The sequence below is a fragment of the Apteryx rowi genome, unplaced genomic scaffold (assembly GCF_003343035.1).
Source record: "Apteryx rowi isolate R43461 unplaced genomic scaffold, aptRow1 scaffold_20, whole genome shotgun sequence".
NCBI lineage: Eukaryota > Metazoa > Chordata > Aves > Apterygiformes > Apterygidae > Apteryx > Apteryx rowi.
The window spans coordinates 2074670-2091935 of NW_020448308.1; the positions used below are offsets into that span (position 1 = coordinate 2074670).

General features: G+C 41.3%; 2 protein-coding genes across 3 annotated transcripts in view; both read right to left on the bottom strand.

Moving 5' to 3' along the window:
- ANKFY1 (ankyrin repeat and FYVE domain containing 1) overlaps positions 1–111 on the bottom strand; it is a 34332-nt gene extending 34221 nt beyond the window's left edge. Inside the window, exon 1 of the mRNA XM_026063680.1 lies at positions 1–111. Coding sequence (XP_025919465.1) covers positions 1–9 — 9 coding nt within the window. The 5' untranslated portion in view covers positions 10–111.
- Positions 112–3272: 3161 nt separating this feature from the next.
- The window catches only part of UBE2G1 (ubiquitin conjugating enzyme E2 G1), a 23538-nt gene continuing 9544 nt past the window's right edge, over positions 3273–17266 (bottom strand). Inside the window, exons 1-6 of one of the 2 annotated variants that reach the window (XM_026063609.1) lie at positions 13858–13934; positions 13109–13218; positions 10621–10718; positions 9364–9542; positions 5893–6016; positions 3273–4645 (exon numbers count right to left, since the gene is read on the bottom strand). In XM_026063609.1, coding sequence (XP_025919394.1) covers positions 5930–6016; positions 9364–9542; positions 10621–10718; positions 13109–13188 — 444 coding nt within the window. In that variant the 5' untranslated portion in view covers positions 13189–13218; positions 13858–13934 and the 3' untranslated portion in view covers positions 3273–4645; positions 5893–5929. Of the gene's footprint in view, positions 4646–5892; positions 6017–9363; positions 9543–10620; positions 10719–13108; positions 13219–13857; positions 13961–17266 lie in introns of those variants that run through there. The other variant, XM_026063608.1, reaches the window with a different exon arrangement.

Genomic DNA, 17266 nt, shown 5'->3' on the forward strand with positions numbered 1-17266 from the left:
GTCCGCCATGTTGGGTCCGGTGGCCGCCGCTCTCGCGAGAGCCGCCTCCCGGGCGCGGTGCTCTCGCGAGACTGGCGCAGCTCCCCCGCCCCGCCGCCGCCGCCAGCTCTCGGCGGGAGCTCCGGGGCGCAGCGTGGCCGGGCTCCGCCGGCGCCGCTTTATACGGGCGGGGCGGCCCCGGGCCGGACACCCGCCCCCGCCCCGCGAGAAGCCCTGCCGGGTCAGCCGCGCGGCGACCCCGTGGCGCCCCGCCCGCTCCTGAGGCGGCGCCTGCGGCGCTCCCGTTGCTCCCTTCGGGGGCTCCCCGGCGACGGGAGGCCTGGCGAGCTGAGGCCCCCCCCCCCCCGTGATGGCGGCGTCCCCTGCGGCGCCGGCAGCGCCGTGGCATTCGCGCGCCTCACGAGGCCTCGCTCGCTCGCTCGCAGTGTTGCCTCGCTAGGGCCGTGACGGCGGACGGGAAACGGCAGCGCAGTTTTCGGCCCGTTGAGGTCCCCTTGTCCTTGCTGCTCCCGGCCTCGCTCCCCGCGCAGGGGCGCGGCCCTGGCGGCTGCGGCGGCCTCAGGTGCGCGAGAAGCGCGGCTGGGAGCGGAGAGAGGAAAGGACATTTTCTCCAGCCGCGCACACCGCGCAGCCCAGCCCCTGCCGTTTTCATTGCCCCCCATCTTTCCTGCCCGTGCACAAGGGCCGCATCGTAACGTTTTACACGTCTTCAGCACCTTTTGTCCAAGAGGATTTTTTTTGTTTGCTCTAAGAGTAGTCTTCAAGCAATCAGATGTTTTAACGCATTGCCCGCAGTATTGCAAATTCATAATTTTCTCCTGACTTCACCATTAAGTGACCTTTGAAAAGTTGCTCCATTCCTTATTTTGATTTTCTCCCTTTTTTGGTCAAAACAGTGAAACTGGAATTGAGCATAGACCTAGGAGAGCCACAGACTTAGTGTAAGTTCTAGCGAAATCAGGACGCATACCCTGTCTCATTTTCCACAGCTTTTCTACATAACTAACATACACCATTGCTTTATGTGCCCCACCCATTATCTTGAGTAATAGTGAGGAAGCGCTTATTACTCGATCAGGTTTGGTCTTAAGTTAAATTTCTTAGTAGCAACAGAGTAGGGTTTTCAAATTTCTGCCATGTTTTCCCTCTGGGGAATCGGCAATCTTGTCATTTCTGTTGAGAATCCGTCAGGGAGAGAAAGAATTTTATCACCACCTCTCTTTAAAACCCAATTTCCTTTTGTTTCAGTTTGAAATCACTAGTACGCGCTTCTGAAGATATGAAGAAATCTTAAGATTTGCAGCGCTCCACTGCTCGCGTTGCGATGGCACCACACCAACAATAGTGTACCAGATGGTACTGACAATAAAAAGTCCATCCCCCAAAGCCTACAAATAGAATCACTGTAACAAAATACACTTATAATCTCTTCAGAATTAACGTTCTCCATTTATTGATCTTCTAGTTTCAGTAAGCATTTTCTAGGCATCACAGCAGGAAAGATTTTTAGAATGACAGCTTAATAGCCTTACTGATTTTTACAAAGAACTTCTCTGATGCATAAGGAGCAGCATGGAGAAGTATGGAAAAGGAATTGAGAGCCATCCTATTTTGGTATTTATTAAAATTCCATGCTTTCCCTTCCTTTTTTTCCCCCAGTGATGCAGTATTATCTGGAAAGCAGGCTACAAGGTATTGGGGGGGGGGGGGAGAAAAACTCATCCAAAATTGAGAGTCTCCAGATAATTAAAAAAAAAACAAAAAACAGTATGCTGACAATTACATAAAACCAAACTAGATGCAAGATCTTGCAACAAGTGAAAATGATTAAGAATGCTGGTTTCCTTGATTGTCCCACAAGTACACTAGTACTATTCACATGTAGTGCCTCTCTTGAATGGTGTGCATATCTTGAGGTCATTAAGCAGAAATTTCTGCTTTCGTATCACTAAGCATCTTGGCTATGGCTGTGCCCTTGCACATGTGGGGCGAGAACAAACAAAAACCCAAGTGTGATCACAGACGAGTTAAGCAGGCCATTTCTGCGCCTACCAGAGATTTGTTACAAGCTGGACACTTGGCACCAGGATCTTAGATACCTTCTTAATTAAGTTATTGGACATTAGGCATACCTGCAGCTCATGTGTCTTAACACTATCTCACGGCCATCCTCCTTCCTTTGGAATATCTGGGCTGTGTGGAATCACATAACCATCTGGGTAAGCAAAACAGTAGTTTTATATTTGCAAAGCAGGACCAACACTGTTACAAGATTAACAATTCTTCCATACAACTGATGCAAGACTAAAACTTCCAGGCCTACCTCTTTAAAAACAAAAAACAGACCCCAAGGTACTTCTTTTACAGAGCAAATTAGAAGAGTAAGATTTAAGCTGTGAAGTTTACCGATGAGTCGGATGTGGACTGTATGTATTTGTTAGTTTGTAAGAAAACACAATACTTTTCAACCTGCTTAAAGCAGCAAGTACTGGTTATTCTCAATTGCTGCCAGTTCTCTGGGTGCTCAATGGAAAGGCAGAAGGAAAGGTGGCCAGTGGGGAAGACGACCATTACTGGATTTAAGAACAGGAGCATCTTCCCGATACTTTAGTTATGGAAAGGGTGGCACCATGCTGCTGGGATTCAACACAGTCCCGAGTCTTAGATAACTAAAAAAATGAAATGGTAGCCAGCTGGCTGGCAAGAAGCCTCCTCTCGAGCAACTTTAGACAAGCACTCAAATGGGAACTAAAAATCAGCTACTGTGTCTGGGCCCAGATAGCACTGAAGCACTGCACACATCTGCCTGCCTACATGAGGAAGCCATCCAATTAAAGTCAAATTTAACTAATGGTTTCTCAAAATACTTAGTTACCAAATATGTAAATAGGAATATCAAACACACCCCTGTTTATCTAAAGCAACTGTAGGAGAAAGCAATGACTTCATTTGTAGGTCTTAATTAGTATACCTAAGTGGCTTTTTTATCCCCTATGCCTGCCTTGCCGCTAACAAGTCTTTCCATTTTCCACCCTACCCAGCCCCTCATGAAACCTTTTTGGTGTAGGTATATTGCATAATGACCCAAAACAAAGTATAGCCAGTTAGCAAATTAATACTGAAAGCCTGCTACCAGATGACTTTTAATGACACTAAAACCTCTGCTTTATTAGTCGGTTACTCTGTTTACGCTGTTATTTCAGATAGGCTTGGAAAACAGTTACTAGGTACTTTGAGATCAGGATTTGTTCACAGGAGCTCCAAGACAGTTGTAAGAGAAAGAAAGGGTTATTTTAATTGCAACTTCAAGATTAAATACAATGTCAAATTTAACAAATGTTTGCTGACTTTTAGGTCAGTGAAGGCGTTCAAGTAAGTTGTGCTCTAACTGCAGTTCCCCCTTCCTATTTAAGATACTGAAAACAGCCAGGTTGACACAACATTATTGGAAAAAATTATATTTTGGAAGAACTCACTACAGAAGGTGACAGAATTCCAAAAATCAAATTACATGAAAATATACATCGCAATTTTCTTTGTACATTAGGTGAGGAAACTCTGAAGTAGAAGGCAAAGAATATGAAGGGCCACAGAAGAGAAAAGGGATAAGGAGGGAAAGTATTTTTGATACCAAACCCAGAAATTAGTCATTTGAAAGCCTACAGATGTGCATGCTTGAATTCAACTTTGAGAAAAAACAAGCCTCCCATACACACACCCTGCCCCACAAACAGGCAATGAAAAAAGGCAAGGGGAAAAAAAGAAGAAAAAAAGAGAAAAAAGAAAAGTCACCCAGAAAAAGCAGCTCATCCTATCTTGGACTAACTTAGTCAACTGAACTTCCAAATGAAAGCACTCAAGTCCTTTGGAAGGTAAAAGCCCAGCAGGCTGCTTAAGGGTGCTCCATGGCCAGTTTTATTGCTATACCCAATTCAAGAAGTATGTGCAATTGGGTTTTAAAAAGGAGGGGAAAGAAAAAAGCACCTTTGAGACTACAAAGGTCATCGTAAAAGAAGACGCAAGTAATTGATAGCAAATCCTTTCAGGGTTTAATTAGGAAAATCTTAAATTCTGACGAGGGAATAAGAGGGAGCACATTTCCAAAAACCAAAGGAGATACTAAACTTTAATAAGCAAGAGATTTTAATTAAGCCTCAGTGGGTCAAAGGAAAATTAAGTGGAAAAAAGTCTTTATCCTAATTGGTTTTAGTCTGACATGCTTCACAAGTTTTTTTGTTGTTGTTTTTGTTGTTTTTTTTTTTAACTGATAGGAAACAATGAATAGGGAGAGAAAAACCTGCTAAAATCTTTAGAATTTACACGATTCTTATCCTAACTACAGACAGCATTATTTGGTACAATGTGTATTTGTGGATGTACATGAACAGTATATATATTATCCGGATCATGTTGTGCTATGTACACATCTTTACAATTCTTCCTGAAGGTTAAAGCAGTTCATTAGATTTCAAAATGCGTAATCATCTTGTGTTGGCACTTGTTAGGCTCTTGTCAGCATTGATAACTGGCATGTTTTATTGCAGCCCAGTTCCAGCCAGTGTTTGCCAACTTGTAACAACAGAAGTCCAGCAATAGGTGGGTAGAGTGCAGGAAAAAAACAGTGCCATGTTTCTCAATTGAAGACCTACAAAAAAATCAAATTCATTAGAATAAAACCCCTCACAATCCTTATTTATTCTAAGATCTTAAATAGTGTTTCTGTTCAAGGAAGATGTTTGATACTTGTTCAGGAACTTTACATACCTCTAAGTAGAAGATGCATAAATCCAAAGTCATCACCTGACACAGATATGAATTAGTGCAGCATACTGTATATCTGAGCTCCTATCACTTTTAAGTCGCTTGTCAAGTGCACAGTGTATGAAGCTTTCATTGCTCAAACTTAGTGCAGAACACTTGAAGATTTACCATTGAGAGTTTTTATACATCATTTATTGTGATTGACAGATGCTGACTGAGCAGCAGAGTGCAGTACAAAATGACACCGCAGTGCTTTGTTAAATACCACAGCTGCCAAAGCAGACTGCGCTTATTTGAAACCCACTATACGGCCCCCTCTCGTCCAACTTGTCATCACTTGCTTTGGAGGAGTCACCAAGACTTTGGAAAGATTTTGCCTTCCAGAAATCAATAGCTAGTATTTGTCATGAACGTGCTTTCACTATGGCCAGCTTTAATATGGCAACAGAATTAAGGTTAACTGAGGATACTCTGGAGTGTTTCTCACAGCTACTCCCTCTTTCTCCAAAAGAAAAGGAAACTTTCAGTTGCACTAGCAATTCTTACAGTACAGTTTTGGACAGCTGCATAAGAGATTCAGTTCCTTTGCCTGGTCTTTTGGAAAATACTAAGCATTTCTCATGCTTTCTCTACACAGGAAAAAGTTCATTTCAATCAAAGCATTTCTTCAGATAAGAGATACTGCAATACTAGCTTGTCACAAATAAAGCTTTTTTCAGACAAAACTAATTCTTACAAGAGTATAAGAGATAGAGGAACTATCTCCTATACTTTTTTCTTTCTTCATGAAGGTGGTAACTAGCAGGAGCATTTAGTAAGCCAATTTAGTAGTCTGGCCAGTACAACCCCATTGAATTAGGGGCAGTGCCATAATCCCCTAGTACTAGTAAAGTTCCCCAATGTAGGCAGAGGGTGCTGTAGCTGCGCTGCAAAGTTGTTAAGTACTTCCTTAACCATGAAGTCTTTAGTATAAAATATAGCCAAAACACTCCTCTGCAACCAAGCTGGTGGAAAAAAAAAGTTGCAGTTTTTGTTTTTGAACAACAAAAAATTAGGAGCTCAGCAACACTTGTCTAATCCAGAAAAAACTCTCAACTCAGGTAACTGACTCTACTTCAGAAGAATACTTACCCTGAAAAAAGTGAAGCTACTAGCTGCTGAATAAGTGTCACTCAAAAGCAGTTTCTTGGCTTTTTCTTACACAGCGGGCAACTTTTCTTTTGAATTCTCCATTTCTGTCTTCTCTCCATTCTTTCTGCAATTGAATAGACAGCTTTCAGATATCGGTGCTATAACAGCGTACAAATTCCAGGAAGAATCCTGGCGTTTATGTTTCTGGATACTAACCATCCAATCAACGCTCAAACTTGTTTACAGCCATTGAGCTAGTCACTAAATACCTGTGACATTCAGGGCTTAGAAAGCAGAGATCGCTCTGGGTTTCTGTGCGTTACCCACAAGACAGTGAAGATGTGGCCTACCCACCCCCCACCTCCACCCTTGACATTTTGGCATTCTTCAAGACTAACCTGGTGGTTACAAGCAGTTCGCAATGTCAAAGCTGAAATCATTTCAGCTTGCTCTAGAAGCAACGGTCTGTAGACCAGAACCTATTCACACAGGTTATAGGAGCTAACTTTATCTGCAGCGATGAACAAAGGCACACAGCAACTTTGTTGAGCCAGTAGTTATTCTGCAATTTTTAGGACAGTTTCAATTCCCTTTCAATCAGACATTGAGGACTTTCAACCAGGACACTCCAGGGTAGAACTGCAGAAGTTACACTATTTAGAAGAGGTATAGTGTCCTTCAAAAGGAAGGAAATCTAGTTAGATCTGGCTGCAAGATATTGGCTCCGTGAGGAAGATCTAACAGAATATTCAGAGACCATCCCCATACGCGTTTTGTGACAGCTATCCAATTTTAGAACTGCATAGATGAAGAGCAAAGATAAAGACAAACAGGAAGATAGGCAAGACAGGTAAGTCTGAACCCGGACATGTGCCATGGTATCACCACAAACCCACACAAAGAAATGCAGTCAGTTTTAAACTTTGATTTTGTACCAGCTTCATGAAGAGCTCAGATTAAAGTGCAGGAGCATCACAAAATGTGACTAAGGTTGATGTATTGGACACTACCTTACAGTTAGTCACTGAAGTAGTTTAAAAAAAAAAAAAAGGGGGGGGAGAGAGAGAGAGAACCCAAGGAACCTGAGAACCCATTAGTTCATGAAATAGGTTGTACAGATGTTAGTTTTTGGTATAAGCAATATTTGCATGCTTAGTCTTTTCCTGAAGTAATGTAGCAGGCAAAACTCATCCCCTGTGTGGGGTGAAGGCTGTAGCACATTTGAGCCAGAGAAGACAGTGGCAGTTGATACATCCTAACATTCACCGCCTTGAAGCTCACCTAGTCACAGTCAGTATCTTGACAAGCCCAGCAGGTCTTATTTTTCTAGCAAAAGCACAAAAAAAAGCTACTAATTAATTTGTTCTCCTTTTCCAGCAATTAATACAGCAAGCATTTGGTTCGTTGGACGGAGACACAGGGCAGTTTATGCAAGAGGGCTTAAGGCCAAGAAAAGCTTTGGATTCACGCCTTCCTAGCTTCAGATACTTAGGTTTTGTTTCCACCTTTTGGATTTGTAGCTCTGTGAAACAGTGTTCAAAATTGCAAGGCAAGTGATGTTCCCAATTTGGCAGCAACCTCTCCAAGACTCAGGTCGTGAACTGTTCTATTTGCCTCTGGCAGTGTCTGTTCAGGCTCTTGTCCCTTGTATTTTTCCCCACAGCAAGAGACAGCACTCCAACATGCGTTGTTCAGTTTTCTATGAAGCAGATATTTTACCCCCTGCTCTTATATTGCTGTGGTCACTAGCAACCATTACATCACTGATGCCTTAATATCGTCCTCATAGTCAGAGATGGATTTAAGTTCTTGTTCCTTCAAGCTGGGGTAGGGAATGCTGTTTCCCTAAGACTTTTTCAGCTTTCACCATAAGGCTCAGATACCTACTCACCAGTGGGTAAACTTACAACTCCTTTAAAAGGCATAGCTTTAGATATAACATCTATCATACAGAGGGGAAGTCACCCCTGAAGTCATTGGCAGAGATTAGGAGTAAAATACAGGAAAAGACTGCAAAAGATATGATGCTAAGAGGGTGATAAGCATAGCTAAAAATACAAGCGTTCTCCAGTACTAGGTCAGCATCATTCAACATACATGAGTTTGCAAACAGGAATTCTAATTGTACTTTTAGCATTTCATTAATATTTTGCTCCTCCCAGTATTCTCAGGTTTGCCAGCAGGAAACACTCACACGTCCTGGATATTTGTTTCCACCAGTAACATGACACAGGAGGGAATGTCCAACGCTCACAAGAATGTTAGATGAGGACTTCTTCACTACTACTTAGCTCCCCCCTGCCCCATTAGGTTTGTTTTGCATGAGACTATTTCCACCATTATTTTTCAGACAAGCTCAACCACCTTTAGAAATACTAACAGCATTGTAGATCAAAGGCTTCAGGAAACCAAACTCCTGGCCACCTTAGGAAAGTTAAACTAGTTCAACAAAGCAGGTTAACATGCTTCTAGAAAGCCTCATGCTTTCCGATTACCACCTCCCTTTTCCTCACTCTCCCAGGGCCGTTAAAAACCCCCACAAAAACAAAAGAAAAAAAAATCTACAAAATAAAACCCCTAAACTTCTCTTTAACAATACTTCATGCGTTAGTCTTTGCTGAACTATACGCCAACAGTAATCTAAATGAAAGTAAGTTAGCACATCTCAGCACTGAGACTTCTTCCTTCCCCACCACAAACACCTATTAGCCTAACTGCTATTCTGCTGTAAAAGCAGCTCTTTCAGATAATTGAAAAATGCATTTATACAACCCCGCAGCATAGGTCACACTCCAGAAACACTATTTTGCATGAAACATTTGTGTCTCCCTAATGACAGAAGTCCTCACTGCAAATTCACTTTGGTTTTCTGACTCTGACCCATGCCGTTCTCCCCATCCTTAGCAAGGCATTTTCTCCTTCTGTTCAAATCAATAAATCAGCATCTTACGTAATTTCTTAGACAAAACTTTTAATACACAAGTAACATATTGGGAATCAAAACAAGTTTTAGAATATATCAACTTCCGCAGCTAAACTTAACAGCTGTTGGAACTGGTAGCTGTATATAGCCACACAGGATTTTACACAGCCAGCTATCTTGAATTTTCCAAGATGAAAGGAGCTAAAATTTACCCGTAGGTATCCTGTGAGCACAAATTTACTCCAAATAAATGCATTACTGTATAGGAGAAATTAAACCACTGCCTATGAAGTTTGACAGCATCTTTACCTTGTAGCCTATATGAAAGACGTTTAAGTGTACTTCATTAGTTATACAAGGACTAACTAGTAATTATGTTTCACAGCATGCGGGCTTTTCTCAATAATAAGGTAGCCTTAGCTTAGTTATAAAAGATTCTTCCAAAAAATTACTGTACCGTTTGTCACACTAGAAGCAAAACTCTGTAGCAAGGAGTTTAGCTTTCTATACTAAAAACCATTTGCAGTCCAAGAAAAAAAAAATCTTACCGCTGCATCAACATTAGCAGGAGAATCACCATTGGGATCTGCCAGCATAGAAATTACACTAATCATTATAGTTTCCACTGTGTGAATGGGAAGCCAGCGTTCCTCAGGTTTTTCATAGCCATATTTGTCTTCTCCAGGCTCGTGAAGAATTGAAATGCAGACATCACCATTCTTGTCAACTACAAAACAGAACAAGACACATTTCAGTAATGAACAACATGCTGGCATTTCTTCAAGCTAGTTATAGAACCATTAACCTTCACTCCAGCTAGTCTCAAAACAAGCTGGTGAAGAGGCTTTATGAAAAAGGAAAGTAATTAATCGTTATAGAAGTTAGTCTCCAGGAAGTGAGGCTTGGTCAGTTATTCTGACCTAGAATTTTGGGGGGGCAGGGAGGGGACTTCTAACACCAGGCTACCGCTTGCAAGACTATTTAGATGGGCTTCCACTACAGCATTTTTCTGCTAAGATTAGCAAATTAGAGGGTGACTTTTTCCAGTTCAGCAAATCAGAGGGTGACCTTTTTCTCATCCCACAGCAAAAGCATCAGCTGGATATTACTGCAGTATACTGGAATATAATTTAAGTTGCTGGAATTGGAATCTGCCTGACAAGTATTCTGATATTTCTAGAGTTGAACTGACACAGTATCAGAAATTTCTTTAGGACCAGAGCACCGTGCTGGTCTCCTCCCAGCTTTCCATGTCTGCAACTCAGACACTGACTTTAGAACCTGAAGAGCATTCCTCTTTCCCAGTAAAAACCCTCTTCTGTTTTATGTTACCTTCCCACCTATGTCCAGCAGCCCAGAAATAAATGAAGCTTTAGCAGGAATCATCTTCAGAGGGGCTAAAAGGAGGCTGTTACTTCACGCTTCACTGGAAGACAAACCCAGGCCTTCTATACTGAACCACCAAATCAGTAATACAGTAAGATGAAGTACTTAATGGTACGACAAATGGCAGCTAGAAAAATCAAGTTATTTGTAGTTATCTGGTCTCCTCAGACCAGAATTTTGCATTACATACATAGAAAAAAACCTATACAGTTACTAAGAATTCAGAAAGCTAGTAAAAATACTTTAGGAGCAGTCTCTCAGAGCAGAGTTTAAGAACTCTGCAATGCTTACTACTTCTTTTTGAGGCGAAGACAACGTAAATGCAGAGTTTCATATTTCTGGCCTGAAAATAAATGCACAAATCTTTATTCACAACATTTCTTAGTTGCAAAATAAATGGAAACTTTGGCATTTCTTACCATTTGGGTGCCAGATTTCTGTGATGAACTTCATTTTTGGCGGCCTCAGTGGATAGTCTTTTGGAAAAGTAAGATGAGCCTTGAAAACACCACCTTCACTGGGGAATCAAAAATATCTTAGTAGAGTTTCTTTTAAGCTTCAGTTGAAGGCTGGAACTTAATGATGCATCAACATCTTAAGCTGTGCGAGGGGTAAACCTGAACACCATGTTGGTAATTAACAGTACCAGTATTTTCATATGCAACACAAGGAGTTTCTAGACTGAGATCCTTTCACAAGATACTGCCAGTTCCCTACTGCTTGCTCCTTTTTTAGAATTATGACGATGTTCCAGAGCAAAAGTAAATTCAAAAAACTGCACAAGAAATCCACCATCTGGAATTACAACTTAAGGTTTTTTCCTACTGCATTTATTAACAAAAAAAGAAAAAGTCAAGGTGCTGCCAATAACTCCCCTTACCGAGACTAAAGTACAGCCCAGCAGATACCTGCTTGTATTCTTCCTTTAGGACACCTTAAGTGGTCCCCATCTCTCGATATCAGTCTGTAGCAGTAAGCCTCAATGGAAAATTACAGCAAACTTTCTTTGCATCTCCAGCACTACTTTTTAAAAATTGCCAGTACTACCTTTCCAGCACTTTGCTAGATGGACTCAAACATGACAGTGAGATGTTCCGCGTTACAGTTACCCACTAAACTGGAGAACGACAGTAAAGGCTAGATATCCAGTTCTCAAGTGGGAAGTACATACCTACTGAGGCAACTGACTTATTTAGATAGTGAGGTTTCGATATCCAGGAATATTCGCTTTTGAGAAGTGTGAAGCCTGTATTGAAAAGAAAGCCTTATAACACTTGCCCTGTTACTGTCATTTCTTGTAACCAAAGTTTATAACCAAGTTTGAAATTGCAGCAGCAGAGATTATGAGAACTGGAACATAACCACTGAAGAGTGCAGTGCGAGATGCGGTGTAGTATGACGAGCCACTCCTCAGCGGCAACACACACAAAAGAACTGTGGTAGGAAAGAAAGCTGTTCAGTGCATTTATCTTTTCTGTATTTGGAATGGAGCAGGAGCCAGTATTCAAAGCCCACAGGCTACCGAGAAGTCTTACCACCAGCGACAAGGCAAATGTGCAATTCTAGCAAGTGTCTCATCCTTAAAAAGGATAAACAAACAAATAGATCACCCAGTCTAAATGACTTGGCTCTTAGAAGAAGGCAGCTGAGGGGATCTGAACCAATAGTATTCATTTTCTACAAATTTTGGAAAGGCAGGCAGTTTCCAGAGAATTCTTGTTCCTGGGAAGGCTGAGAATCCCAGAAACAAGACTGGCTATTTTAACAGCAGTACTAGTCAAGACAGAGAAGAGTTAGATTACATTTGTTGATAGCTCTAAAGCAGTAAGTCTTTTTCTCATAGTTAAAAAAAAAAAAAAAAAATCCTCCTTCCCTTCTTAAAGGAGCAGATCTAGCTAATAAAGCTGCTGGGCTGGGTGGCATACCTGGTTCCCCACATCACGCCACAGCTGCATATGAACACGGAGCTGTAACTAGATACACTTTAGTAACTAGTTAAAGTGCAGTTGTCAATCACAAGATGTCAGTGACATTTTTAAGCAGCATTCCCGATACATTGGGTCCTAACAGAGCCATTCACCAAGTCCAAAGTCTTTTTAGGTAAATTCAGGGAAAAAAAAAGTGGAACAAGGAATGAGACTAAAGTTAAAAAAAAAAGCTGATTCCCTGGTTAAGTTAGAATATTTTGTTCTACTGCCACAGTAAAAATCAATCAGGAAGGAAGGATTCAGTGTAATACTATTTTGGAAAGCAGTGACTAAGGACTGGAACAGCAGACAGCTTCCTAGGAAAAAGTCTCAAAACAAGCTCAGCACCTTTGGGGGGGGGGGGTGGAGTAAAACCCAACAAGTAAACACAAAACACCACACACACCTCCATACATGCTACTGCAATTCTTAGATATATGAGGAAAAGGCTCAGTTAGAAGCAGTATGTCTTTGCTGACAGTATAAAAGAGCCATGAGAATATAACGGCTCATGCCTAGACTGTTCAAAAGAGGTCACAGAACCAATTGAGAAGTTGGGAGATTTGTCTCACGAAAGACTTGAGGAGCACAACATAGTGAGCTTGAGAAGCAAAGCATCTGATTACCGCATTTAAACACTTACTTCAAAGCCTGCAAACAAAGGTATATGACAACTTGATGTTGTAACCAGAACTGACCTCAAGTAAATGCCACTAGAAGGCTTTTTGTATCAGTAATTTACCACTGGAACAGCTTAATGAAGGAGAACAGCTCATCTTTAAGAGGCACACTTTAAACTGACCTCTTCTAGGCATAAAACCTTTCCCAGGAGCTAGGATAGATGATCATATAGAAGCTCTATGAGGAGGAGACAAATCACTCTCTCAATCAGCTAAAGCCTTTGCCCACTCCCTAGAGGCACAAATCACACTGCACCTACCACAGTGCTTCAGAAATACATAGCTGCATAAACACAGCCAGCTTTGAGTCCAGGAAGAGAAGCGACTGTCTGAACTTCATGGTTTTGTGTTCAAATTCCAATTAGAGATCCTAGTCCGTGGCAGCAAGAAAAGAGTTAGGCTCTATTAAATTACAGCTTTTTGAAGCCCACTGTAGAAAGTTTCCCAACAATTCAAATTTGATCAGCATTAACACACCCTTGCTCACATGGGAAAGCTCTCCTCAGCGAGTTATCAATTATGGAGGCTGAAACGTCCTGAATTGATGGGACTTGAGGCTAATTCTATAGCCTGCTGCAGCTTTACAACTGCACCCCTCTACTGAGTACTTTCCTGCAATTGCCAGCACTAGGTTGGAATGGTTTAAATTGGTACTAGAGGCTAACCTAGAACCTCACAGCAACGGGAGGACAGCAGTCCGAGTACATCTGCCTTAAAGGCATAGAAAACAAAGTTGCCTCTCAGCATACCCTGTTCTTTCTCATGTCTACAGCAGCACACTAAGGGATCTGGGTCGCATTCTTCCCAGGGTAGCAAAGCAATTTAGAGCTTCCACATAGCAAATTCAGCTATTTACAGATACTTTTCTAGCAACAGAATAGCATTACCTAACTTAGTTATCTATAAACTACTCAGCATGGAGACTTAGGCTAGCTTCTGCTCACTTAGACCAAACTAGAACTAGTAAATCAGAGTTCGCTTAAGTTTCTGTACAAGTAGCAGTACTTACTATAGTGTATCTGGAGGACCAATAATAAGGACTTCCCATCGATAAAGATCATTGTCATCTATTAAGCCCGCTGAAAAGCCTTCCACTGGATTTTTGTTGAGCTCTGTGTAGAAAAAAAATTTAAGAATGACTTTAAGCGTCTATGATATGCATTTGCTGTTTTTCTTCATGTCTCTACAGGAGGCCAAAACAAAAAAGCTCATGATTTGCAATGATTTGGTGCCTACTGACAGACTTATGATCTGCACGAGTATTCTGAACTCCCTACCGCATACAACAGCATACTGTCAAAGTGGAGACACACAGGCTAACTCTAAAGCTGTTTGCCAAGTACATCATGAACCAAAGTTCACTTGTCTCAGAAAGGCTGAAAAACAGAACTCAGGACCCAAGGATGTGGGCTCCTGAACTAGCTACCAAGTGTCTGCAAGTCAAAAAACACAGATTTTCTGCAATTAAAAATAACATACTACAAGAACACTAAGGAACCAGATTAAAATAGAATATATTTTAGCTCTGAGGAGAGAGAGAGAGAGAAAAAAAAAAAAGAACTGAAGAACAAAGTCACACCATATTTTTAAACTAACATCCTGCTTCCCTTAAATATTTTCAGATTCTGAAAATCAACCATTTGAGACATGTGCCCAGGGCATTTTGGAGATAATGATTCCAAACACTCCAAACTATTCGGCGTGAACCTAGAAGGTGGCGATTCAAGAGCATATGAAAAGCAGCTAAGAGTTACTTTTTTTTTTTTTTTTAAAATAGCTTTATCCACTAGTGATAAGCAACATAGGATTTTAAGATACTATAGGCTACTTTATACAGTTACTGCCAGAAGGAAAGCATATCTGGAAATCGCCATGCAAAAGTCAGACCTAGATGCAGACTCCACTAAGCTTGTTTGGCGCCTGCTCCAGTGAAAGAAGAAAGATTCGGAAACAAACAGATCAAACGAGTTTGCCTAAAACTGAAATCAGGAGAGAGGCAGGGAGAGAGGGGGGAGAGGAGATGTCATCTTTTAACCAAGAGCTTCAAGTACAAGAAGTTGAAATACCATCATGATACCAAATTGAAATTCTTAATCTAAACAGTATGTACAAAGTTCTGATAAATCTTTGATATTTAGGATAGGAGAAGGGAAGAAGTTATTCCTACAACAGGTCAGTTTTTTTTCAGAATAAATTGGGGGGGGGGGGTTTTTTAGAATTACTACTGCACTTATTTTAATTTCTGTCAGCCATTATGCAGCCGCAATTATTTAAAGATGTCAGTGTATGCTTCCACAGTTAGTCTATACATTCCTCCCGCGCAAACTGAATAGAATGAGCACAGAACACCACTATTGCTAGGCACTACTAAAAAAGAGGCGCTTAGAAGATCCTCAAAAACGCTTCCTCAGCTCAGGAGAGGACTTCATGTCTTTATGGGAAGGCGGCTACCATCAAGTCCCAACTGATTTGCCAGGAAGCTTGCGGATAACATTGGTCAGTTAAGAATTTAACCATTCAAAGCACAGTTCAAACAAAGCCGCAAGAATCAATTCAAGCCCTAAGCCTTCAAATCCAAAGCGGGGGGGACAGCAGGAGTCCTCACAAGGGCCAGTCCTGAACAGGTAGATGACAGGAATATTGACTTCGCTTGGCCATTACTAATTCAGTCAAGTGCATCTCCCATTAGCTCTTAACATATGATGCAACGTTAAGCACCCCCAAAATGTCATTGCCATGGGGGTACACTGCAAGGTTTTTCCCTAGAAGCTACTCAGCGGTGGTTTCAGTATTTCAACTAAGTTGACTAGTCACTCTCCAAGGTGCAGGACAGAGAGAACAGATGTTGGTCCAAATCTTTTTTGTTGCTGTTGTTTTGTTTTTTGTTTTTTTTTTTAAACAGGACAGTGCCTGAAAGAACAGGTAATATCACAGGCTATTTAACCAAGACACAAATTTCAAAACCAAGAAGGATGACATGACCCCACTTCTGCCAAGCAGGCCAGTTCTCTTCTCACCCTCTGAGGTCCAAGAGAGGCTGGAAACAACAGCATGAACCAGAGTGACGATTCCATTGAATTTTTGGTGAAAGGGACAGAGAGAAGAGGTAAGGGCATCACATGATACCAGGATTAAAGTTTAAAGTAGCTGTTGCTGGAGGGCTACAGACCAATTCACTTCACATCTCCAAATATTAGGCTTCTCCAGCCCCTTGCCTACTTCCCTTCAGCAACAGGCATGAAAAATTCTACCATGTTATACTGGAGTATATCCTCCTTTTTCATGTATAATTATATATACATTGTCTATTGCTTGTGCAAAAGAGGATTTCTGTCCTAACCTCTGCAAGTCATCCTTCTGACAATAACATCTGCACCACAATAAAGCCATATTTTCCTCATTTCCCACTTTCCTGTTCTTTGTTACCCCAAACAGCAGGCATCCAGGGTAACAACAACTACTGACCTTGACAGAAAAAGTGCAAATTCCAGATTTAAGTATCTCACCTTAAGATTTCCAAGCTTGCGCTTGAGCAAAAAAAAAAAACAAAAACAAAACAAAACTCCACACCCCACCCAACACCAAACAAACAAAAAAAACCCCACCCCACCAAGCTCTCTCATTCCTACATTTCCACAGGGAGAAAACTGTTAAACCTCAAGCTGCTCTCAATTAGCTTCCTTACTGTTTACTAGTTATCACTTCTCACTGATAAGACAATAAACAGGCCTGTCAAAGTTCAGATGCTGGAAAATTCAGCATGCTTCTGTCTATCCAGATACACCATACAATTTTGAAGCCCAGCATGCACTTTTTTTTTCTTTTTTGATTTGTGCTATTTCCATTTCTTTTTACATCTGCCTCAGCCTCAAAATAGGAGCTCTTCCTTACCCTCAAGTCCTTTCACGCATTTTTCATATAGCTGGTTCCAATGAAAGCCAGCTCTCATTCTGACTCATGCTCAAGACCTTGCAGCACTACATTGTAAAAGATCTTGTGAGAAAGAATAAGATTGCTGGATGCCAAGTCTTGTAATGCAGAAAGTCTGTCAACTGTACGGTGGGGACAGCCATTGACAAAAATCTTCAGTTACAGCCGTGAGGGAAACATGAGTGCTGCCAATAAATCAAATTATGGAGTTACTCCTTTTACTGGAGATGGTATCATTCTCTGCTCATAAAAAGAAGGGGTTTTGTACTTTCTTTTCACAGTAGCAACAGCTGAAGCCCAGCTCAAACAGTTACTGCTTACATAAACACTGTAACTTAAGATAAAACAATGCTTTAAGCTCAAGTTACCTGTCCTGCAGCACGGGTAGAAGTTCAAGCACCTTCTCCAGTAGAATTATAGAGAATAACCCCTGGCAAATTATATGGATAATCTGGATGAGAGACCTCATTTAATGCTATACTGAAGAC